This window comes from Struthio camelus, unplaced genomic scaffold (genome assembly GCF_040807025.1).
Source record: "Struthio camelus isolate bStrCam1 unplaced genomic scaffold, bStrCam1.hap1 HAP1_SCAFFOLD_174, whole genome shotgun sequence".
In the NCBI taxonomy this organism is placed as follows: domain Eukaryota; kingdom Metazoa; phylum Chordata; class Aves; order Struthioniformes; family Struthionidae; genus Struthio; species Struthio camelus.
The window spans coordinates 31,925-54,026 of NW_027182686.1; the positions used below are offsets into that span (position 1 = coordinate 31,925).

The following is a 22,102-nucleotide window of genomic DNA, read 5'->3' on the forward strand; positions in this document are numbered from 1 at the left end:
GGCGGAACCCCCCTACGTCACGGCAGCAACACCTCCTACGTCACGCGGGAAACGGTTTATTGCGGCGACGCCGGAGCACGTGACCGCGGGGGCGGGGCCGCGGCGCGACCTGCGGGGAGGTGGCGGTGACGTCAGGGGGCGGGGCCGCGCGTCGCCGGGCAACGGCGCGTCACGGCCCCCGCGGGCCTCGGGAGGGGCGGGGCCTGGGGAGGGGCGGGGCCTCGGGAGGGGCGGCCCCGCCGCGGGGCTCCCCATTGGCCGCGGCGCCGGCGGGGGGCGGGGCGGCGCGCCGGGCCCGGGCGAGGCCGCCATTGGGCGGGGGCGGGGGCGGGGCGGGGCGGCGCGCTCCCATTGGCGGGCGGCGGCGGGAGCGGCCATGGCGGCGGCGGCGGCGGCGGCGGCCCGGGCCCGGGCCCGGCTCGGGGGCGGCGGGGTGAGTAGGGGGCGCTTCCGGCCGCGCCGCGACCGCTTCCGGGGTCACGGCGGCGCGGGGCCTGCTGGGACGCCGCGGTCCTCCCGGAGCCCCCCGGGTCCTCCCAGTCCGGACTGGGGCCCGTCCCAGTGCTCCCAGTGACCCCCAATCCGGACTGGGGCCCGTCCCAGTGCTCCCAGTGCCCTGTCAGTGCTCCCAGTGCCCTCCCAGTCCGGACTGGGGCCCGTCCCAGTGCTCCCAGTGCCCCCAATCCAGACTGGGGCCCGTCCCAGTGCTCCCAGTGCCCCCCCAGTGCTCCCAGTGCCCTCCCAGTCCGGACTGGGGCCCGTCCCAGTGCTCCCAGTGCCCCCCCAGTGCTCCCAGTGCCCTCCCAGTCCGGACTGGGGCCCATCCCAGTGCTCCCAGTGCCCTGTCAGTGCTCCCAGTGCCCTCCCAGTCCGGACTGGGGCCCGTCCCAGTGCTCCCAGTGACCCCCAATCCGGACTGGGGCCCGTCCCAGTGCTCCCAGTGCCCCCCCAGTGCTCCCAGTGCCCTCCCAGTCCAGACTGGGGCCTGTCCCAGTGCTCCCAGTGCCCTGTCAGTGCTCCCAGTGCCCTCCCAGTCCGGACTGGGGCCCGTCCCAGTGCTCCCAATGACCCCCAATCCAGACTGGGGCCTGTCCCAGTGCTCCCAGTGCTCCCAGTGCCCTGTCAGTGCTCCCAGTGCCCTCCCAGTCCGGACTGGGGCCCGTCCCAGTGCTCCCAGTGACCCCCAATCCGGACTGGGGCCCGTCCCAGTGCTCCCAGTGCCCCCCCAGTGCTCCCAGTGCCCTCCCAGTCCGGACTGGGGCCCGTCCCAGTGCTCCCAGTGACCCCCAATCCGGACTGGGGCCCGTCCCAGTGCTCCCAGTGCCCCCCCAGTGCTCCCAGTGCCCTCCCAGTCCGGACTGGGGCCCGTCCCAGTGCTCCCAGTGACCCCCAGTCCGGACTGGGGCCCGTCCCAGTGCTCCCAGTGCCCCCCCAGTGCTCCCAGTGCCCTCCCAGTCCGGACTGGGGCCCGTCCCAGTGCTCCCAGTGACCCCCAATCCAGACTGGGGCCTGTCCCAGTGCTCCCAGTGCTCCCAGTGCCCTGTCAGTGCTCCCAGTGCCCTCCCAGTCCGGACTGGGGCCCGTCCCAGTGCTCCCAGTGACCCCCAATCCGGACTGGGGCCCGTCCCAGTGCTCCCAGTGCCCCCCCCAGTGCTCCCAGTGCCCTCCCAGTCCAGACTGGGGCCCGTCCCAGTGCTCCCAGTGCCCTGTCAGTGCTCCCAGTGCCCTCCCAGTCCGGACTGGGGCCCGTCCCAGTGCTCCCAATGACCCCCAATCCAGACTGGGGCCTGTCCCAGTGCTCCCAGTGCCCTGTCAGTGCTCCCAGTGCCCTCCCAGTCCGGACTGGGGCCCGTCCCAGTGCTCCCAATGACCCCCAATCCAGACTGGGGCCTGTCCCAGTGCTCCCAGTGCTCCCAGTGCCCTGTCAGTGCTCCCAGTGCCCTCCCAGTCCGGACTGGGGCCCGTCCCAGTGCTCCCAGTGACCCCCAATCCGGACTGGGGCCCGTCCCAGTGCTCCCAGTGCCCCCCCAGTGCTCCCAGTGCCCTCCCAGTCCAGACTGGGGCCCGTCCCAGTGCTCCCAGTGCCCTGTCAGTGCTCCCAGTGCCCTCCCAGTCCGGACTGGGGCCCGTCCCAGTGCTCCCAATGACCCCCAATCCAGACTGGGGCCTGTCCCAGTGCTCCCAGTGCTCCCAGTGCCCTGTCAGTGCTCCCAGTGCCCTCCCAGTCCGGACTGGGGCCCGTCCCAGTGCTCCCAGTGACCCCCAATCCGGACTGGGGCCCGTCCCAGTGCTCCCAGTGCCCTGTCAGTGCTCCCAGTGCCCTCCCAGTCCGGACTGGGGCCCGTCCCAGTGCTCCCAGTGACCCCCAATCCGGACTGGGGCCCGTCCCAGTGCTCCCAGTGCCCTGTCAGTGCTCCCAGTGCCCTCCCAGTCCGGACTGGGGCCCGTCCCAGTGCTCCCAGTGACCCCCAATCCGGACTGGGGCCCGTCCCAGTGCTCCCAGTGCCCCCCCAGTGCTCCCAGTGCCCTCCCAGTCCGGACTGGGGCCCGTCCCAGTGCTCCCAGTGACCCCCAATCCAGACTGGGGCCTGTCCCAGTGCTCCCAGTGCCCCCCCAGTGCTCCCAGTGCCCTCCCAGTCCGGACTGGGGCCCATCCCAGTGCTCCCAGTGACCCCCAATCCAGACTGGGGCCTGTCCCAGTGCTCCCAGTGCCTCCCCAGTCCGGACTGGGGCCCTCCCAGTGCCCCCTCTGTCTGCCCAGGGCCCCCCCAGTCCTGACTGGGGCCTGTCCCAGTGCCCCCAGTGCCCCCAGTCTGCACTGGGCCCTCCCAGGCCTCCCAGTCCCTGGTGGCGCCTCCCAGTGTCCCCAGTGTCCCCAGCGCCGCGCTCACCTTGTCCTGGGTGCCGGGGGGGAGGGGGCAGCGCTGGGAAAGGGCCCAGGCGTCCGGGGCCGCCCCTCCCCCCCGGCCCGGGGCCCAGGCGTCCGGGTCCCCCCCGGGGTTGTCTCGGCCCCGACCTGGGCTGAACCTGCCTGGGGGCGGGGCCCGGACGCCTGGGCCCCGCCCCGCTTCAGGCCCCGCCCCCTGCTCGGACGCCTGGGTCCCTTCTCTACACGCACTCCCCCCTCCCCCCCCCCCCGCTGATGGTGGTTCCGGGTGAAGCCGATGCGGGTCTCCCCCCAGGGGCCCAGGCGTCCGGGAATCCCCTGACCCAGGGGCCCAGGCGTCCGGGAATCCCCCTGACCCAGGGGCCCAGGCGTCCGGGGAACCCCTGCCCCGGGGGCCCAGGCGTCCGGGAAACCCCTGCCCCGGGGGCCCAGGCGTCCCGGGCCCCTCCTGCCCCGGGGGCCCAGGCGTCCGGGGCCCCTCCTGCCCCGGGGGCCCAGGCGTCCGGGAAACCCCTGCCCCGGGGGCCCAGGCGTCCGGGGCCCCTCCTGCCCCGGGGGCCCAGGCGTCCGGGGAACCCCCTGCCCTGGGGGCCCAGGCGTCCGGGGCCCCTCCTGCCCCGGGGGCCCAGGCGTCCGGGGAACCCCCTGCCCTGGGGGCCCAGGCGTCCGGGGCCCCTTCCCTGCCCCGGGGGCCCAGGCGTCCGGGGAACCCCCTGCCCTGGGGGCCCAGGCGTCCGGGACCCCTTCCCTGCCCCAGGGGCCCAGGCGTCCGGGGAACCCCCTGCCCTGGGGGCCCAGGCGTCCGGGGCCCCTTCCCTGCCCCGGGGGCCCAGGCGTCCGGGGAACCCCCTGCCCTGGGGGCCCAGGCGTCCGGGGCCCCTTCCCTGCCCTGGGGGCCCAGGCGTCCTGGCCACACTTACCCCACAGCCCCAGCGGGCGGGCCCAGGCGTCCGGGCAGCTCGGCAGCTCTGGCGCAGATGGCGGCCGGGGGCCGAAGTCCAGGTGTGGGGGGCGGGGGCCCAGGCGTCCGGCCGCAGCCCCTCCCCCCCGGCCCCCGCCCCGCGGCCGCGTCACCTGCCCCCCTCTGGGGGGGGCCTCGTTGCACGGGCGCCTTGGGGGGCCCGGACGCCTGGGCCCCCCCTTACCCCTCTCCCCCCCCCCCCAGCTCCTGGCGATCCTGCTCCAACCCCGGCGCCTCTACAACAGCGTCTTCAGGGTAAGCCCGGACGCCTGGGCCCTCGGGGGGGCAGGGGGCGGCCGGACGCCTGGGCCCTCGGAGATGGGCAGAGGGAAGAGCAGCTTCTAGGACGCCCCGGACGCCTGGGCCCCATGGGGGCTGCCGGAGGCCGGGGCCCCGCGGGGCGGCTCGCCGGACGCCGGGGCCCCATGGGGGCTGCCGGACGCCGGGGTCCCTGCGGGGGCTGCCGGAGGCCGGGGCCCCGCGGGGCGGCTCGCCGGACGCCTGGGCCCCTGCGGGGGCTGCCGGACGCCTGGGCCCCATGGGGGCTGCCGGACGCCGGGGCCCCGCGGGGCGGCTCGCCGGACGCCGGGGCCCCATGGGGGCTGCCGGACGCTGGGGCCCCGCGGGGCGGCTCGCCGGACGCCGGGGCCCTGCGGGGGCTGCCGGACGCCGGGGCCCCATGGGGGCTGCCGGACGCCTGGGCCCCGCGGGGCGGCTCGCCGGACGCCGGGGTCCCTGCGCAGGCGGCGGAGCTGCAGGTGGAGCTCAGCGCCCGGCCCAAGGCCAAGCCCGACCCCGGGGGCCTCGTCTTCGGCAAGACCTTCACCGACCACATGCTGACGGTGGAGTGGACCCAGGCGTCCGGGTGGGGCCGGCCCCACATCCGGCCCTTCCAGGAGCTGAGCCTGCACCCGGCCTCGTCGGCGCTGCACTACGCCGTGGAGGTGAGCGAGCCCCGAGCCCCGACCCCCGACCCCTGACCCCTGACCCCTGCACCCCGACCCCCGACCTGACCCCCAACCTGAGCCCCCGACCCCCGACCTGCGCCCCGACCCCCGACCTGCGCCTGACCCCCGACCCCTGACCTGCACCCCGACCCCGACCTGTGCCTGACCCCCGACCTGCACCCCGACCCCCGACCTGTGCCTGACCCCCGACCTGCGCCCCGACCCCCGACCCCTGACCTGCACCCCGACCCCCGACCTGCGCCTGACCCCCGACCCCTGACCCCCGACCTGCGCCTGACCCCGAGCCCTGACCCCCGACCTGCGCCTGACCCCCGACCTGCACCCCAACCCCCGACCTGCGCCTGACCCCGAGCCCTGACCCCCGACCTGCGCCCGACCCCCGACCTGCGCCTGACCCCCGAGCCCTGACCCCCGACCTGCGCCTGACCCCGAGCCCTGACCCCCGACCTGCGCCTGACCCCCGACCTGCACCCCAACCCCCGACCTGCGCCTGACCCCGAGCCCTGACCCCCGACCTGCACCCCGACCCCCGACCTGCGCCTGACCCCCGACCTGCGCCTGACCCCCGACCCCCGACCTGCGCCCCGACCCCTGACCCGCACCCCGACCCCCGACCTGCGCCCCGACCCCTGACCTGCACCCCGACCCCCAACCTGCGCCCCTGACCCCCGACCTGCGCCCGACCCCTGACCCCTGACCCCCGACCCCTGACCCCGACCCCCGACCTGCGCCCCGACCCCCGACCTGCGCCCCCGCCGCAGCTCTTCGAGGGCATGAAGGCTTTTCGCGGCGTCGACGACCGGATCCGGCTTTTCCGCCCCGAACTCAACATGGAGCGAATGGGGCGCTCGGCGCAGCGGCTCTGCCTGCCCGTGAGTGGGGCCGGACGCCTGGGCCCGCCGGGGGGCGGGGGGCGGGGGGGCACCGGCCCGTGAGGGGGACCCGGACGCCGGGGCCCCCGCGGGGCGCTGAGCGTGTCCGCCCCCGGACGCCGGGGCCCCCGCGGGGCGCTGAGCGTGTCCGCCCCCGGACGCCGGGGCCCCGCGGGGCGCTGAGCGTGTCCGCCCCCGGACGCCGGGGCCCCCGCGGGGCGCTGAGCGTGTCCGCCCCCGGACGCCGGGGCCCCCGCGGGGCGCTGAGCGTGTCCGCCCCCGGACGCCGGGGCCCCCGCGGGGCGCTGAGCGTGTCCGCCCCCGGACGCCGGGGCCCCGCGGGGCGCTGAGCGTGTCCGCCCCCGGACGCCGGGGCCCCGCGGGGCACTGAGCGTGTCCATCCCCGGACGCCGGGGCCCCGCGGGGCGCTGAGCGTGTCCGTCCCCGGACGCCGGGGCCCCTGCGGGGCGCTGAGCGTGTCCGTCCCCGGACGCCGGGGCCCCGCAGGCCTTCGACGGGGCCGAGCTGCTCGAGTGCATCCGGGCGCTGGTGCGGCTGGAGCAGGACTGGGTGCCGCGCGCCGACACCGCCAGCCTCTACATCCGCCCGGCCCTCGTGGGCACCGAGGTGGGCGCCGGGGGGGCGCCGGGGGGGCGCCGGGGGTCTGGGGAGGATCCCGGGGACCGGGGCGGTGGTGGGGGGGGGGTCCCTGGGGGCTCTTGGGGGGTCCCAGGGGTCTAGGGAGTAGCTGGGGGGTCTGGGGGGGTTCTGGAGGGCACCGGGGGGGTCTCGGGGGTCTGGGGAGGATTCCAGTGAACGGGGTGGGGGGTGCTGGGGGTCCCTGGGGGCTCTTGGGGGTCTGGAGGCATCTAGGGAGCAGCTGGGGGAGGCTGGGGGGTCTTGGGGGGGTCCTGGAGGGCACTGGGGGGTCTCGGGGGTCCTAGGGGATCCTAGGGGGATCCCGGTGAAGGGGGGGAGTCAGGGGGTGCTGGGGGTCCCTGGGGGCTCTTGGGGGTCCCAGGGGTCTAGGGAGTAGCTGGGGGGTCCGGGGGGGCCCTAGGAGGGTCCCAGCGAAGGGGGGGAGTCGGGGGGTGCTGGGGGTCCCTGGGGGCTCTTGGGGGGCACCGAGGGGTCTAGGGAGTAGCTGGGGGCTCCGGGGGGGCCCTAGGAGGGTCCCAGTGAAGGGGGGGAGTCGGGGGGTGCTGGGGGTCCCTGGGGGCTCTTGGGGGGCGCCGAGGGGTCTAGGGAGTAGCTGGGGGCTCCGGGGGGGCCCTAGGAGGGTCCCAGCGAAGGGGGGGAGTCGGGGGGTGCTGGGGGTCCCTGGGGGCTCTTGGGGGGCGCCGAGGGGTCTAGGGAGTAGCTGGGGGGTCCGGGGGGGCCCTAGGAGGGTCCCAGCGAAGGGGGGGAGTCGGGGGGTGCTGGGGGTCCCTGGGGGCTCTTGGGGGGTCCCAGGGGTCTAGGGAGTAGCTGGGGGCCCCGGGGGGTCTCGGGCCCGGGGGCTGACGCGTGGCCCCAGCCCTCCCTGGGGGTGGCCCCCCCCAGCCGGGCCCTGCTCTTCGTCATCCTCTGCCCCGTGGGGCCCTACTTCCCCGGGGGGCAGCTGAGCCCCGTGGCCCTGCTGGCCGACCCCCGGCACGCGCGCGCCTGGCCCGGCGGCACCGGCCACTGCAAGATCGGCAGGTGGGCCCCGGCGTCCGGGGGGGGCTGGTGTCTGGGGGGGGGCTGGTGTCCGGGGGGCCCCAGCGTCCGGGGGGGTCCAGCGTCTGGGGGGGGGTCCAGCGTCCGGGGGGGGTCCGGCGTCCGGGGGGGGCTGGCGTCCGGGGGGGTCCGGTGTCCGGGGGGGGGCTGGCGTCCGGGGGGGTCCAGCGTCCGGGGGGGCCCCGGCGTCCGGGGGGGCGCTGGTGTCCGGGGGGGTCCAGCGTCTGGGGGGGGTCCGGCGTCCGGGGGGGGCCGGCGTCCGGGGGGGGCTGGCGTCCGGGGGGGCCCCGGCGTCCGGGAGGGGTCCGGCGTCCGCGGGGGGCTGTGTCCGGGGGGGCTGTGTGGGCCCCGGCGTCCGGGGGGGCCCTGGCGTCCGGGGGGGTCCGGCGTCCGGGGGGGGCTGTGTCCGGGGGGGCTGTGTGGGCCCCGGCGTCCGGGGGGGGCTGGTGTCCGGGGGGGCTGTGTGGGCCCCGGCGTCCGGGGCCGGAGGGCGGTTGAGCCGTGTGTCGCGGGGCTTCTGGGGCGCCTCTGCGTCCCGCCGCCCGCCCTGACCTGTCCCCTCCCCATCCCCATCCCTGTCCTGTCCTGTCCCCGTCCTGTCCCCTCCCCTCCCCGTCCCCATCCCATCCCCATCCCCGTCCCCTCCTCATCCCATCCCCATCCCTGTCCCCCTCCCCGTCCCCGTCCCCGTCCTGTCCCCGTCCTGTCCCCATCCTGTCCCGTCCCCGTCCCGTCCCCGTCCCGTCCGCATCACCATCCCCGTCCTGTCCCCGTCCTGTCCCCATCCTGTCCCGTCCCCATCCTGTCCCCGTCCTGTCCTCATCCCATCCCCATCCCCGTCCCCATCCCCATCCCCGTTCCCGTCCCGTCCCCATCCCTGACCCGTCCCGTCCTGTCCTGCCCTGACCTGTCCCATCCCCGTCCCTGTCCCCGTCCTGTCCCCTCCCCTCCCCGTCCCCATCCCATCCCCATCCCCGTCCCCTCCTCATCCCATCCCCATCCCTGTCCCCCTCCCCGTCCCCGTCCCCGTCCTGTCCCCGTCCCGTCCCCATCCCTGACCCGTCCCGTCCTGTCCTGCCCTGACCTGTCCCCTCCCCTCCCCACCCCGTCCCATCCCCATCCCTGTCCCCCTCCCCACCCCGTCCCATCCCCATCCCCATCCCTGTCCCGTCCCCATCCCCATCCCCATCCCCGTCCCATCCTCATCCTATCCCCATCCCTGTCCCCCTCCCCACCCCGTCCCTGTCCCCATCCCCATCCCCACCCTGTCCCGTCCCTGTCCCGCTGGCGGTCCCGTCCCCGTCCCCCCCATCCTGTCCCCATCCCCGTCCCCATCCCATCTCCGTCCCCGTCCCCATCCCCATCCCTGTCCCCCCCATCCCCGTCCCCATCCCGTCCCCCCCCGTCCCCGTCCCCCCCGTCCCCCGTCCCCGTCCCCGTCCCCCCCCGTCCCCCCATCCCCCGTCCCCCCCCCGTCCCCCTGTCCCCATCCCGTCCCCCCCCCGTCCCCCCGTCCCCGTCCCCGTCCCCGTCCCCGTCCCCATCCCGTCCCCCCGTCCCCGTCCCCATCCCGTCCCCCCGTCCCCGTCCCCCCCGTCCCCCGTCCCCGTCCCCGTCCCCATCCCCGTCCCGTCCCCATCCCGTCCCCGTCCCCCCCCCGTCCCCCTGTCCCCGTCCCCCCCCCCGTCCCCCCCCGTCCCCGTCCCCGTCCCCCCCGCGGGCCCGGCCCGGCGCCGGCGGCAGCAACTACGGCCCCACGGTGGCGGCGCAGCGGGCGGCCGCGGCCCAGGGCTGCCAGCAGGTGCTCTGGCTGCACGGCCGCCGCCGGCTGCTCACCGAGGTGGGGACCATGAACCTCTTCCTGCTCTGGCGGCGGCGCGGAGGTGAGGGGGGGGACATGGGGGGGGACGGGGGGGGCACGGGGGGGGCCGGGGGGGACACGGGGGGGGGGACACGGGGGGACCGGGGGGGGGACCGGGGGAACCATGAACCTCTTCCTGCTCTGGCGGCGGCGCGGAGGTGAGGGGGGGGACATGGGGGGGGGACGGGGGGGGCACGGGGGGGGGACACGGGGGGGGGAGCGGGAGGGGGATACGGGGGGACCGGGGGGGGGACACGGGGGGGGGAGCGGGAGGGGGACATGGGGGGGGACCAGGGGCACCATGAACCTCTTCCTGCTCTGGCGGCGGCGCGGAGGTGAGGGGGGGCCGGGGGGGGCACGGGGGGGGGAGCGGGAGGGGGACACGGGGGGGGACCGGGGGGGGGACACGGGGGGGGGAGCGGGAGGGGGACATGGGGGGGGACACGGGGGGGGACCGGGGGGGGACGGGGGGGACCGGGGGAGGGACCGGGGGCACCATGAACCTCTTCCTGCTCTGGCGGCGCCGGGATGGAGGTGAGGGGGGGGGACATGGGGGGGGACGGGGGGGTTACGGGGTACGGGGGGGCCGTGGGGGGGTTACGGGTGCAGCCTGGCGCCCGCAGAGCTGGAGCTGGTGATGGGGGGTTGGGGGGGGTTATGGGGGGGACAAGGGGGCTGTGGGGGTTACGGGGGGGTTATGGGGGGCCGTGGGGGGGTTATGGGCTGTTGGGGGTTACAGGGGGGGTTACGGGGGGGCCGTGGGGGGGTTACGGGGGGGTTACGGGCTGTTGGGGGTTACAGGGGGGGTTACAGGGGGGTTACGTGGGGTACAGGGGGGATTATGGGGGGCTGTGGGGGGTTACGGGGGGTTACAGGGGGGTTACGGGGGGTTATGGGGGGCCGTGGGGGGTTACGGGGGGGGTTACGGGTGCAGCCTGGCGCCCGCAGAGCTGGAGCTGGTGACGCCGCCGCTGGACGGGCTGATCCTGCCGGGGGTGACGCGGCAGAGCCTGCTGGAGCTGGGCCGGAGCTGGGTGCGGGGGGGGCACGGGGGGGGCACGGGGGGGGCAGAGCCTGCTGGAGCTGGGGGGAGCTGGGTGCGGGGGGGGCACGGGGGGGCACGGGGGGGGCAGAGCCTGCTGGAGCTGGGCCGGAGCTGGGTGCGGGGGGCACGGGGGGGGCACGGGGGGGCAGAGCCTGCTGGAGCTGGGCCGGAGCTGGGTGCGGGGGGGCACGGGGGGGGCACGGGGGGGGCAGAGCCTGCTGGAGCTGGGCCGGAGCTGGGTGCGGGGGGGGCACGGGGGGGGCACGGGGGGGGCAGAGCCTGCTGGAGCTGGGCCGGAGCTGGGTGCGGGGGGGCACGGGGGGGCACGGGGGGGGCAGAGCCTGCTGGAGCTGGGCCGGAGCTGGGTGCGGGGGGGGCACGGGGGGGGGCACGGGGGGGGCAGAGCCTGCTGGAGCTGGGGGGGAGCTGGGTGCGGGGGGGCACGGGGGGGGCACGGGGGGGCAGAGCCTGCTGGAGCTGGGCCGGAGCTGGGTGCGGGGGGGCACGGGGGGGGCACGGGGGGGGCAGAGCCTGCTGGAGCTGGGCCGGAGCTGGGTGCGGGGGGGCACGGGGGGGGCACGGGGGGGGCAGAGCCTGCTGGAGCTGGGCCGGAGCTGGGTGCGGGGGGGCACGGGGGGGCAGAGCCTGCTGGAGCTGGGGGGGAGCTGGGTGCGGGGGGGGCACGGGGGGGCACGGGGGGGGCAGAGCCTGCTGGAGCTGGGCCGGAGCTGGGTGCGGGGGGGGCACGGGGGGGCACGGGGGGGGCAGAGCCTGCTGGAGCTGGGCCGGAGCTGGGTGCGGGGGGCACGGGGGGGGCACGGGGGGGGGCAGAGCCTGCTGGAGCTGGGCCGGAGCTGGGTGCGGGGGGGGCACCGGGGGGGCACGGGGGGGGCAGAGCCTGCTGGAGCTGGGCCGGAGCTGGGTGCGGGGGGGCACGGGGGGGCACGGGGGGGGCAGAGCCTGCTGGAGCTGGGCCGGAGCTGGGTGCGGGGGGGGCACGGGGGGGCACGGGGGGGGCAGAGCCTGCTGGAGCTGGGGGGGAGCTGGGTGCGGGGGGGCACGGGGGGGGCACGGGGGGGGCACGGGGGGGGCAGAGCCTGCTGGAGCTGGGGGGGAGCTGGGTGCGGGGGGGCACGGGGGGGCACGGGGGGGGCAGAGCCTGCTGGAGCTGGGGGGGAGCTGGGTGCGGGGGGCACGGGGGGGGCACGGGGGGGGCAGAGCCTGCTGGAGCTGGGGGGGAGCTGGGTGCGGGGGGGCACGGGGGGGGCACGGGGGGCAGAGCCTGCTGGAGCTGGGGGGGAGCTGGGTGCGGGGGGGGCACGGGGGGGGCACGGGGGGGGCAGAGCCTGCTGGAGCTGGGCCGGAGCTGGGTGCGGGGGGGGCACGGGGGGGGCACGGGGGGGGCAGAGCCTGCTGGAGCTGGGCCGGAGCTGGGTGCGGGGGGGGCACGGGGGGGCACGGGGGGCAGAGCCTGCTGGAGCTGGGCCGGAGCTGGGTGCGGGGGGGCACGGGGGGGGCACGGGGGGGCAGAGCCTGCTGGAGCTGGGCCGGAGCTGGGTGCGGGGGGGGCACGGGGGGGGCACGGGGGGGCAGAGCCTGCTGGAGCTGGGGGGAGCTGGGTGCGGGGGGGGCACGGGGGGGCACGGGGGGGGCAGAGCCTGCTGGAGCTGGGCCGGAGCTGGGTGCGGGGGGGGCACGGGGGGGCACGGGGGGGGCAGAGCCTGCTGGAGCTGGGCCGGAGCTGGGTGCGGGGGGGGCACGGGGGGGGCACGGGGGGGGCAGAGCCTGCTGGAGCTGGGCCGGAGCTGGGTGCGGGGGGGGCACGGGGGGGCACGGGGGGGGCAGAGCCTGCTGGAGCTGGGGGGGAGCTGGGTGCGGGGGGGGCACGGGGGGGGCACGGGGGGGCAGAGCCTGCTGGAGCTGGGCCGGAGCTGGGTGCGGGGGGGCACGGGGGGGGCACGGGGGGGGGGCAGAGCCTGCTGGAGCTGGGCCGGAGCTGGGTGCGGGGGGGCAGGGGGGGGCACGGGGGGGCAGAGCCTGCTGGAGCTGGGCCGGAGCTGGGTGCGGGGGGGCACGGGGGGGGCACGGGGGGGGCAGAGCCTGCTGGAGCTGGGGGGGAGCTGGGTGCGGGGGGGCACGGGGGGGCACGGGGGGGCAGAGCCTGCTGGAGCTGGGGGGGAGCTGGGTGCGGGGGGCACGGGGGGGGCACGGGGGGGCACGGGGGGGGGGGCAGAGCCTGCTGGAGCTGGGCCGGAGCTGGGTGCGGGGGGGGCACGGGGGGGGCACGGGGGGGGCAGAGCCTGCTGGAGCTGGGGGGGAGCTGGGGTGCGGGGGGGGCACGGGGGGGGCACGGGGGGGCACGGGGGGGCAGAGCCTGCTGGAGCTGGGGGGGAGCTGGGTGCGGGGGGGCACGGGGTGGGGCACGGGGGGGGCACGGGGGGGCAGAGCCTGCTGGGAGCTGGGCCGGAGCTGGGTGCGGGGGGGGCACGGGGGGGCACGGGGGGGGGCAGAGCCTGCTGGAGCTGGGCCGGAGCTGGGTGCGGGGGGGGCACGGGGGGGGCACGGGGGGGGCACGGGGGGGGCACGGGGGGGCAGAGCCTGCTGGAGCTGGGCCGAGCTGGGTGCGGGGGGGCACGGGGGGGCACGGGGGGGGCACGGGGGGGGCACGGGGGGGCAGAGCCTGCTGGAGCTGGGGGGAGCTGGGTGCGGGGGGGCACGGGGGGGCACGGGGGGGGGGCAGAGCCTGCTGGGAGCTGGGGGGAGCTGGGTGCGGGGGGGCACGGGGGGGCACGGGGGGGGGCAGAGCCTGCTGGGAGCTGGGGGGAGCTGGGTGCGGGGGGGCACGGGGGGGGCACGGGGGAAGCAGAGCCTGCTGGAGCTGGGGGGGAGCTGGGTGCGGGGGGCACGGGGGGGGGCACGGGGGGGGCAGAGCCTGCTGGAGCTGGGGCGGGAGCTGGGTGCGGGGGGGCACGGGGGGGGCACGGGGGGCAGAGCCTGCTGGAGCTGGGCGGGGAGCTGGGTGCGGGGGGGGGCACGGGGGGCACGGGGGGGGCAGAGCCTGCTGGAGCTGGGCGGAGCTGGGTGCGGGGGGGGCACGGGGGGGGCACGGGGGGGGCAGAGCCTGCTGGAGCTGGGGGGAGCTGGGTGCGGGGGGGGCACGGGGGGGGCACGGGGGGGCAGAGCCTGCTGGAGCTGGGGGGAGCTGGGTGCGGGGGGGGCACGGGGGGGGCACGGGGGGGCAGAGCCTGCTGGAGCTGGGGGGGAGCTGGGTGCGGGGGGGCACGGGGGGGCACGGGGGGGGCAGAGCCTGCTGGAGTGGGGGGAGCTGGGTGCGGGGGGGCACGGGGGGGGCACGGGGGGGGGCAGAGCCTGCTGGAGCTGGGCCGGAGCTGGGTGCGGGGGCACGGGGGGGGCAGAGCCTGCTGGGAGCTGGGCCGGAGCTGGGTGCGGGGGGGCACGGGGGGGCACGGGGGGGGCAGAGCCTGCTGGAGCTGGGGGGGAGCTGGGTGCGGGGGGGCACGGGGGGGGCACGGGGGGGGCAGAGCCTGCTGGAGCTGGCCGGAGCTGGGTGCGGGGGGGCACGGGGGGGCACGGGGGGGGCAGAGCCTGCTGGAGCTGGGGGGGAGCTGGGTGCGGGGGCACGGGGGGGCACGGGGGGGGGCACGGGGGGGGCAGAGCCTGCTGGAGCTGGGCCGGAGCTGGGTGCGGGGGGGGGCACGGGGGGGGCACGGGGGGGGCAGAGCCTGCTGGAGCTGGGGCCGGAGCTGGGTGCGGGGGGCACGGGGGGGCACGGGGGGGGCAGAGCCTGCTGGAGCTGGGGGGGAGCTGGGTGCGGGGGGCACGGGGGGGGGCACGGGGGGGCAGAGCCTGCTGGAGCTGGGGGGAGCTGGGTGCGGGGGGGCCACGGGGGGGGCACGGGGGGGGCAGAGCCTGCTGGAGCTGGGAGGGAGCTGGGTGCGGGGGGGGCACGGGGGGGGCACGGGGGGGGCAGAGCCTGCTGGAGCTGGGCCGGAGCTGGGTGCGGGGGGCACGGGGGGGCACGGGGGGCAGAGCCTGCTGGAGCTGGGCCGGAGCTGGGTGCGGGGGGGGCACGGGGGGGGCACGGGGGGGGGCAGAGCCTGCTGGAGCTGGGGGGAGCTGGGTGCGGGGGGGCACGGGGGGGCACGGGGGGGGCAGAGCCTGCTGGAGCTGGGGGGGAGCTGGGTGCGGGGGGGGCACGGGGGGGCACGGGGGGGGCAGAGCCTGCTGGAGCTGGGCCGGAGCTGGGTGCGGGGGGGCACGGGGGGGGCACGGGGGGGGGCAGAGCCTGCTGGAGCTGGGCCGGAGCTGGGTGCGGGGGGGCACGGGGGGGGGCACGGGGGGGGCAGAGCCTGCTGGAGCTGGGGGGGAGCTGGGTGCGGGGGGCACGGGGGGGCACGGGGGGGGCAGAGCCTGCTGGAGCTGGGGGGGAGCTGGGTGCGGGGGGGCACGGGGGGGGGCACGGGGGGGGCAGAGCCTGCTGGAGCTGGGGGGAGCTGGGTGCGGGGGGCACGGGGGGGGCACGGGGGGGCACGGGGGGGGCAGAGCCTGCTGGAGCTGGGGGGAGCTGGGTGCGGGGGGGCACGGGGGGGGCACGGGGGGGGCAGAGCCTGCTGGAGCTGGGGGGGAGCTGGGTGCGGGGGGGCACGGGGGGGCACGGGGGGGCAGAGCCTGCTGGAGCTGGGGGGAGCTGGGTGCGGGGGGGGCACGGGGGGGCACGGGGGGGGCAGAGCCTGCTGGAGCTGGGCCGGAGCTGGGTGCGGGGGGCCACGGGGGGGCACGGGGGGGGCAGAGCCTGCTGGAGCTGGGGGGAGCTGGGTGCGGGGGGGCACGGGGGGGCACGGGGGGGGGCAGAGCCTGCTGGAGCTGGGCCGGAGCTGGGTGCGGGGGCACGGGGGGGGCACGGGGGGGGCAGAGCCTGCTGGAGCTGGGCCGGAGCTGGGTGCGGGGGGGCACGGGGGGGGCACGGGGGGGGCAGAGCCTGCTGGAGCTGGGGGGGAGCTGGGTGCGGGGGGGCACGGGGGGGGCACGGGGGGGCAGAGCCTGCTGGAGCTGGGGGGGAGCTGGGTGCGGGGGGGGGCACGGGGGGGGCACGGGGGGGGCAGAGCCTGCTGGAGCTGGGCCGGAGCTGGGTGCGGGGGGGCACGGGGGGGGCACGGGGGGGCAGAGCCTGCTGGAGCTGGGCCGGAGCTGGGTGCGGGGGGGGCACGGGGGGGGCACGGGGGGGGCAGAGCCTGCTGGAGCTGGGCCGGAGCTGGGTGCGGGGGGGCACGGGGGGGGCACGGGGGGGGCAGAGCCTGCTGGAGCTGGGGGGGAGCTGGGTGCGGGGGGGCACGGGGGGGGCACGGGGGAGGCTCTAGGGGGACATGGGGGGTCCTGGCCCCACAGTGGGGACAAGGGACGCAGTGCCTGTGACCCCCCCCCCTTCTTGGCACCCCCCAAACAGCCCTGTGCCGGGGGGGGGGGGCAGCTGCCCTATAACCACCCCAAATCCACCCGCCCCCCCCATAAACACCCGCCCCCCCCCGCAGGGCGAGTTCGAGGTGCGGGAGGCGCCGGTGCCGATGGCGGCGCTGCTGGAGGCGCTGGAGCGGGGCCGCCTGCGGGAGATGTTCGGGGCCGGCACGGCCTGCCTGGTGTGCCCCGTGGGCGCCGTCGTGCACGGCGGGCAGGTAAATACCCGGGGGCGGGTAAATACCCGGCCTGGTGTGCCCCGTGGGCGCCGTCGTGCACGGCGGGCAGGTAAATACCCGGGGGCGGGTAAATACCCGGCCTGGTGTGCCCCGTGGGCGCCGTCGTGCACGGCGGGCAGGTAAATACCCGGGGGGCGGGTAAATACCCGGCCTGGTGTGCCCCGTGGGCGCCGTCGTGCACGGCGGGCAGGTAAATACCCGGGGGTGGGCGGGTAAATACCCGGCCTGGTGTGCCCCGTGGGCGCCGTCGTGCACGGCGGGCAGGTAAATACCCGGGGGGGCGGGTAAATACCCGGCCTGTGTGCCCCGTGGGCGCCGTCGTGCACGGCGGGCAGGTAAATACCCGGGGGTGGGCGGGTAAATACCCGGCCTGGTGTGCCCCGTGGGCGCCGTCGTGCACGGCGGGCAGGTAAATACCCGGGGGGCGGGTAAATACCCGGCCTGGTGTGCCCCGTGGGCGCCGTCGTGCACGGCGGGCAGGTAAATACCCGGGGGGCGGGTAAATACCCGGCCTGGTGTGCCCCGTGGGCGCCGTCGTGCACGGCGGGCAGGTAAATACCCGGGGGGCGGGAAAATACCCGGCTGGTGTGCCCCGTGGGCGCCGTCGTGCACGGCGGGCAGGTAAATACCCGGGGGGGCGGGTAAATACCCGGCCTGGTGTGCCCCGTGGGCGCCGTCGTGCACGGCGGGCGGGTAAATACCCGGGGGGCGGGTAAATACCCGGCCTGGTGTGCCCCGTGGGCGCTGTCGTGCACGGCGGGCAGGTAAATACCCGGGGGGCGGGTAAATACCCGGCCTGGTGTGCCCCGTGGGCGCCGTCGTGCACGGCGGGCGGGTAAATACCCGGGGGGCGGGTAAATACCCGGCCTGGTGTGCCCCGTGGGCGCTGTCGTGCACGGCGGGCAGGTAAATACCCGGGGGGGCGGGTAAATACCCGGCCTGGTGTGCCCCGTGGGCGCCGTCGTGCACGGCGGGCAGGTAAATACCCGGGGGGCGGGTAAATACCCGGCCTGGTGTGCCCCGTGGGCGCCGTCGTGCACGGCGGGCAGGTAAATACCCGGGGGGCGGGTAAATACCCGGCCTGGTGTGCCCCGTGGGCGCCGTCGTGCACGGCGGGCAGGTAAATACCCGGGGGGCGGGTAAATACCCGGCCTGGTGTGCCCCGTGGGCGCCGTCGTGCACGGCGGGCAGGTAAATACCCGGGGGGCGGGTAAATACCCGGCCTGGTGTGCCCCGTGGGCGCCGTCGTGCACGGCGGGCGGGTAAATACCCGGGGGGGCGGGTAAATACCCGGCCTGGTGTGCCCCGTGGGCGCCGTCGTGCACGGCGGGCAGGTAAATACCCGGGGTGGGCGGGTAAATACCCGGCCTGGTGTGCCCCGTGGGCGCCGTCGTGCACGGCGGGCAGGTAAATACCCGGGGTGGGCGGGTAAATACCCGGCCTGGTGTGCCCCGTGGGCGCCGTCGTGCACGGCGGGCAGGTAAATGCCCGGGGGCGGGCGGGTAAATACCCAGCCTGGTGTGCCCCGTGGGCGCCGTCGTGCACGGCGGGCAGGTAAATACCCGGGGTGGGCGGGTAAATACCCGGCCTGGTGTGCCCCGTGGGCGCCGTCGTGCACGGCGGGCCGGTAAATACCCGGGGTGGGCGGGTAAATACCCGGCCTGGTGTGCCCCGTGGGCGCCGTCGTGCACGGCGGGCAGGTAAATACCCGGGGTGGGCGGGTAAATACCCGGCCTGGTGTGCCCCGTGGGCGCCGTCGTGCACGGCGGGCAGGTAAATACCCGGGGGGGCGGGTAAATACCCGGCCTGGTGTGCCCCGTGGGCGCCGTCGTGCACGGCGGGCAGGTAAATACCCGGGGTGGGCGGGTAAATACCCGGCCTGGTGTGCCCCGTGGGCGCCGTCGTGCACGGCGGGCAGGTAAATACCCGGGGTGGGCGGGTAAATACCCGGCCTGGTGTGCCCCGTGGGCGCCGTCGTGCACGGCGGGCAGGTAAATACCCGGGGGGGCGGGTAAATACCCGGCCTGGTGTGCCCCGTGGGCGCCGTCGTGCACGGCGGGCAGGTAAATACCCGGGGGTGGGCGGGTAAATACCCGGCCTGGTGTGCCCCGTGGGCGCCGTCGTGCACGGCGGGCAGGTAAATACCCGGGGGTGGGCGGGTAAATACCCGGCCTGGTGTGCCCCGTGGGCGCCGTCGTGCACGGCGGGCAGGTAAATACCCGGGGGGCGGGTAAATACCCGGCCTGGTGTGCCCCGTGGGCGCCGTCGTGCACGGCGGGCAGGTAAATACCCGGGGGGCGGGTAAATACCCGGCCTGGTGTGCCCCGTGGGCGCCGTCGTGCACGGCGGGCAGGTAAATACCCGGGGGCGGGTAAATACCCGGCCTGGTGTGCCCCGTGGGCGCCGTCGTGCACGGCGGGCAGGTAAATACCCGGGGGGGCGGGTAAATACCCGGCCTGGTGTGCCCCGTGGGCGCTGTCGTGCACAGCGGGCAGGTAAATACCCGGGGGGGCGGGTAAATACCCGGCCTGGTGTGCCCCGTGGGCGCCGTCGTGCACGGCGGGCAGGTAAATACCCGGGGGGGCGGGTAAATACCTGGCCTGGTGTGCCCCGTGGGCGCCGTCGTGCACGGCGGGCAGGTAAATACCCGGGGGGGGCGGGTAAATACCCGGCCTGGTGTGCCCCGTGGGCGCCGTCGTGCACGGCGGGCGGGTAAATACCCGGGGGTGGGCGGGTAAATACCCGGCCTGGTGTGCCCCGTGGGCGCCGTCGTGCACGGCGGGCAGGTAAATACCCGGGGGTGGGCGGGTAAATACCCGGCCTGGTGTGCCCCGTGGGCGCCGTCGTGCACGGCGGGCAGGTAAATACCCGGGGGTGGGCGGGTAAATACCCGGCCTGGTGTGCCCCGTGGGCGCCGTCGTGCACGGCGGGCAGGTAAATACCCGGGGGGCGGGTAAATACCCGGCCTGGTGTGCCCCGTGGGCGCTGTCGTGCACAGCGGGCAGGTAAATACCCGGGGGGGCGGGTAAATACCCGGCCTGGTGTGCCCCGTGGGCGCCGTCGTGCACGGCGGGCAGGTAAATACCCGGGGGGGCGGGTAAATACCCGGCCTGGTGTGCCCCGTGGGCGCCGTCGTGCACGGCGGGCAGGTAAATACCCGGGGGGGCGGGTAAATACCCGGCCTGGTGTGCCCCGTGGGCGCCGTCGTGCACGGCGGGCAGGTAAATACCCGGGGGCGGGTAAATACCCGGCCTGGTGTGCCCCGTGGGCGCCGTCGTGCACGGCGGGCAGGTAAATACCCGGGGGGCGGGTAAATACCCGGCCTGGTGTGCCCCGTGGGCGCCGTTGTGCACGGCGGGCAGGTAAATACCCGGGGGGCGGGTAAATACCCGGCCTGGTGTGCCCCGTGGGCGCCGTCGTGCACGGCGGGCAGGTAAATACCCGGGGGCGGGTAAATACCCGGCCTGGTGTGCCCCGTGGGCGCCGTCGTGCACGGCGGGCAGGTAAATACCCGGGGGGCGGGTAAATACCCGGCCTGGTGTGCCCCGTGGGCGCCGTCGTGCACGGCGGGCAGGTAAATACCCGGGGGCGGGTAAATACCCGGCCTGGTGTGCCCCGTGGGCGCCGTCGTGCACGGCGGGCAGGTAAATACCCGGGGGTGGGCGGGTAAATACCCGGCCTGGTGTGCCCCGTGGGCGCTGTCGTGCACAGCGGGCAGGTAAATACCCGGGGGGTGGGTAAATACCCGGCCTGGTGTGCCCCGTGGGCGCCGTCGTGCACGGCGGGCAGGTAAATACCCGGGGGGGCGGGTAAATACCCGGCCTGGTGTGCCCCGTGGGCGCCGTCGTGCACGGCGGGCAGGTAAATACCCGGGGGTGGGCGGGTAAATACCCGGCCTGGTGTGCCCCGTGGGCGCCGTCGTGCACGGCGGGCAGGTAAATACCCGGGGGGCGGGTAAATACCCGGCCTGGTGTGCCCCGTGGGCGCCGTCGTGCATGGCGGGCAGGTAAATACCCGGGGGCGGGTAAATACCCGGCCTGGTGTGCCCCGTGGGCGCCGTCGTGCACGGCGGGCAGGTAAATACCCGGGGGGCGGGTAAATACCCGGCCTGGTGTGCCCCGTGGGCGCCGTCGTGCACGGCGGGCAGGTAAATACCCGGGGGGCGGGTAAATACCCGGCCTGGTGTGCCCCGTGGGCGCCGTCGTGCACGGCGGGCAGGTAAATACCCGGGGTGGGCGGGTAAATACCCGGCCTGGTGTGCCCCGTGGGCGCCGTCGTGCACGGCGGGCAGGTAAATACCCGGGGGGGCGGGTAAATACCCGGCCTGGTGTGCCCCGTGGGCGCCGTCGTGCACGGCGGGCAGGTAAATACCCGGGGGGCGGGTAAATACCCGGCCTGGTGTGCCCCGTGGGCGCCGTCGTGCACGGCGGGCAGGTAAATACCCGGGGGTGGGCGGGTAAATACCCGGCCTGGTGTGCCTCGTGGGCGCCATCGTGCACGGCGGGCAGGTAAATACCCGGGGGCGGGCGGGTAAATACCCGGCCTGGTGTGCCCCGTGGGCGCCGTCGTGCACGGCGGGCAGGTAAATACCCGGGGGTGGGTAAATACCCGGCCGCCGCTGTGTGCCGCCGCCCGCAGCGTCACCACGTGCCCACCATGGAGAACGGCCCCGAGCTGGTGCTGCGCTTCCACCGGGCGCTGAGCGACATCCAGGTGGGGGGGTCCAGGGGGGTCCTGAGGGGGCCCAGGAGTCCGGGGGGGGTCCAGGGGGGGTCCTGAGGGGGGCCCAGGAGTCCGGGGGGGGTCCAGGGGGGGTCCTGAGGGGGCCCAGGAGTCCAGGGGGGGGTCCTGAGGGGGCCCAGGAGTCCGGTGGGTCCAGGGGGGTCCTGAGGGGGCCCAGGAGTCCGGGGGGTCCAGGGGGGGTCCTGAGGGGGCCCAGGAGTCTGGGGGGGTCCAGGGGGGTCCTGAGGGGGCCCAGGAGTCCGGGGGGTCCAGGGGGTACAAAGGGGGCCCAGGAGTCCGGGGGTCCTGAGGGGGCCCAGGAGTCCGGGGGGGGGTCCTGAGGGGGCCCAGGAGTCCGGGGGGTCCAGGGGGGGTCCTGAGGGGGCCCAGGAGTCTGGGGGAGTCCGGGGGGCCCAGGAGTCCGGGGGGCCTGAAGGGGCCCAGGAGTCCGGGGGGTCCAGGGGGGGTCCTGAGGGGGCCCAGGAGTCCGGGGGGTCCAGGGGGGTCCTGAGGGGGCCCAGGAGTCTGGGGGGGTCCAGGGGGGGTCCTGAGGGGGCCCAGGAGTCCGAGGGGTCCAGGGGGTCCAAAGGGGGCCCAGGAGTCCGGGGGGTCCAGGGGGGGTCCTGAGGGGGCCCAGGAGTCCGGGGGGGTCCGGGGGGGCCCAGGAGTCCGGGGGTCCCTCGCCCGCAGCCGCCTCTCCCCGCAGTACGGCCGCGTCGCCAGCGATTGGGCCCAGCTGCTGTGACCGGACGCCGGGGCAGAGCCCCCCCCCCCCCGCCGGGGGGGCAGATCCGTGGGGCAGAGGCAGATTCCCCCCCCCGGGGGGGGCAGATCCCCCCCCTGCGCCTGGAGGACCTGACGGGGGGGGGGATCTGCCGAACGCCCTTGGGGCAGATCCACCCCCCCCCAGCACACCAAATACCCCGGGGGGAGCAGATACCTCCCACTCCAGCCCCCCCCGGGGATCTGCCCCCCCCCAAGCACTCCAAATCCGCCCGGGGGGGCTGTTTGCCCCCCCCAACACACCAAATACCCCGGGGGGGGCAGCTCCTCCCCCGACACTCCAGATACCGGGGGGGGGGACAGATGCCCCCCAGCCCGGCCCCCCCGGGACCCCCCAGTGCAATAATCCCCCCCCCACAGTGCCTTCTGGGTACCCCCCCCACCCCGGGGGCTTCTGGGTAACCCCCCCCGGGGCATTGTGGGAAACTCCGGGGTCCCGCAGAGCATGCTGGGAATGCACAGCCCCCCCCCACCGCGGGAAAGGTCAAAGGTCAACCGCGCTGTTACGGGGCCTTAATAAAGGAGATGCGACTGAAGCGGCGCCTCTGCCTCGGGGGGGGGGCCCAGGTGTCCGGGAAGGGCTGGGGGGACCCC

General features: G+C 77.2%; 1 protein-coding gene across 4 annotated transcripts; it reads left to right on the plus strand.

Annotated features, from left to right (window-relative positions):
• Positions 1-369: 369 nt before the first annotated feature.
• On the plus strand, positions 370-22,054 carry LOC138065155 (branched-chain-amino-acid aminotransferase, mitochondrial-like). 4 transcript variants are annotated; one of them, XM_068929341.1, is made up of 11 exons: positions 370-433; positions 4,053-4,103; positions 4,592-4,792; positions 5,578-5,688; positions 6,196-6,315; positions 7,205-7,368; positions 9,130-9,269; positions 10,196-10,281; positions 15,842-15,982; positions 20,642-20,716; positions 21,432-22,053. In XM_068929341.1, the coding sequence occupies exons 1-11, from the start codon at positions 377-379 to the stop codon at positions 21,468-21,470; spliced, it is 1,185 nt and encodes a 394-aa protein (XP_068785442.1). In that variant the 5' UTR covers positions 370-376; the 3' UTR covers positions 21,471-22,053. The 4 variants fall into 4 exon arrangements, with proteins under 4 accessions (XP_068785442.1, XP_068785441.1, XP_068785443.1 ...); XM_068929340.1 differs by lacking the exon at positions 10,196-10,281 and having other exon boundaries at positions 21,432-22,054; XM_068929342.1 differs by lacking the exons at positions 20,642-20,716; positions 21,432-22,053 and adding an exon at positions 16,123-16,212.
• Positions 22,055-22,102: the final 48 nt, after the last annotated feature.

Coding starts and splice junctions, on each gene's coding strand:
- LOC138065155 (XM_068929340.1), top strand. CDS start 377: ATGGCGGCGGCGGCGGCGGCGGCGGCCCGGGCCCGGGCCCGGCTCGGG. Junction 7,369..9,129: donor GGCCACTGCAAGATCGGCAG/GTGGGCCCCGGC, acceptor CGCCGGCGGCAG/CAACTACGGCCCCACGGTGG. Junction 9,270..15,841: donor GCTCTGGCGGCGGCGCGGAG/GTGAGGGGGGGG, acceptor CCCCCCCCGCAG/GGCGAGTTCGAGGTGCGGGA.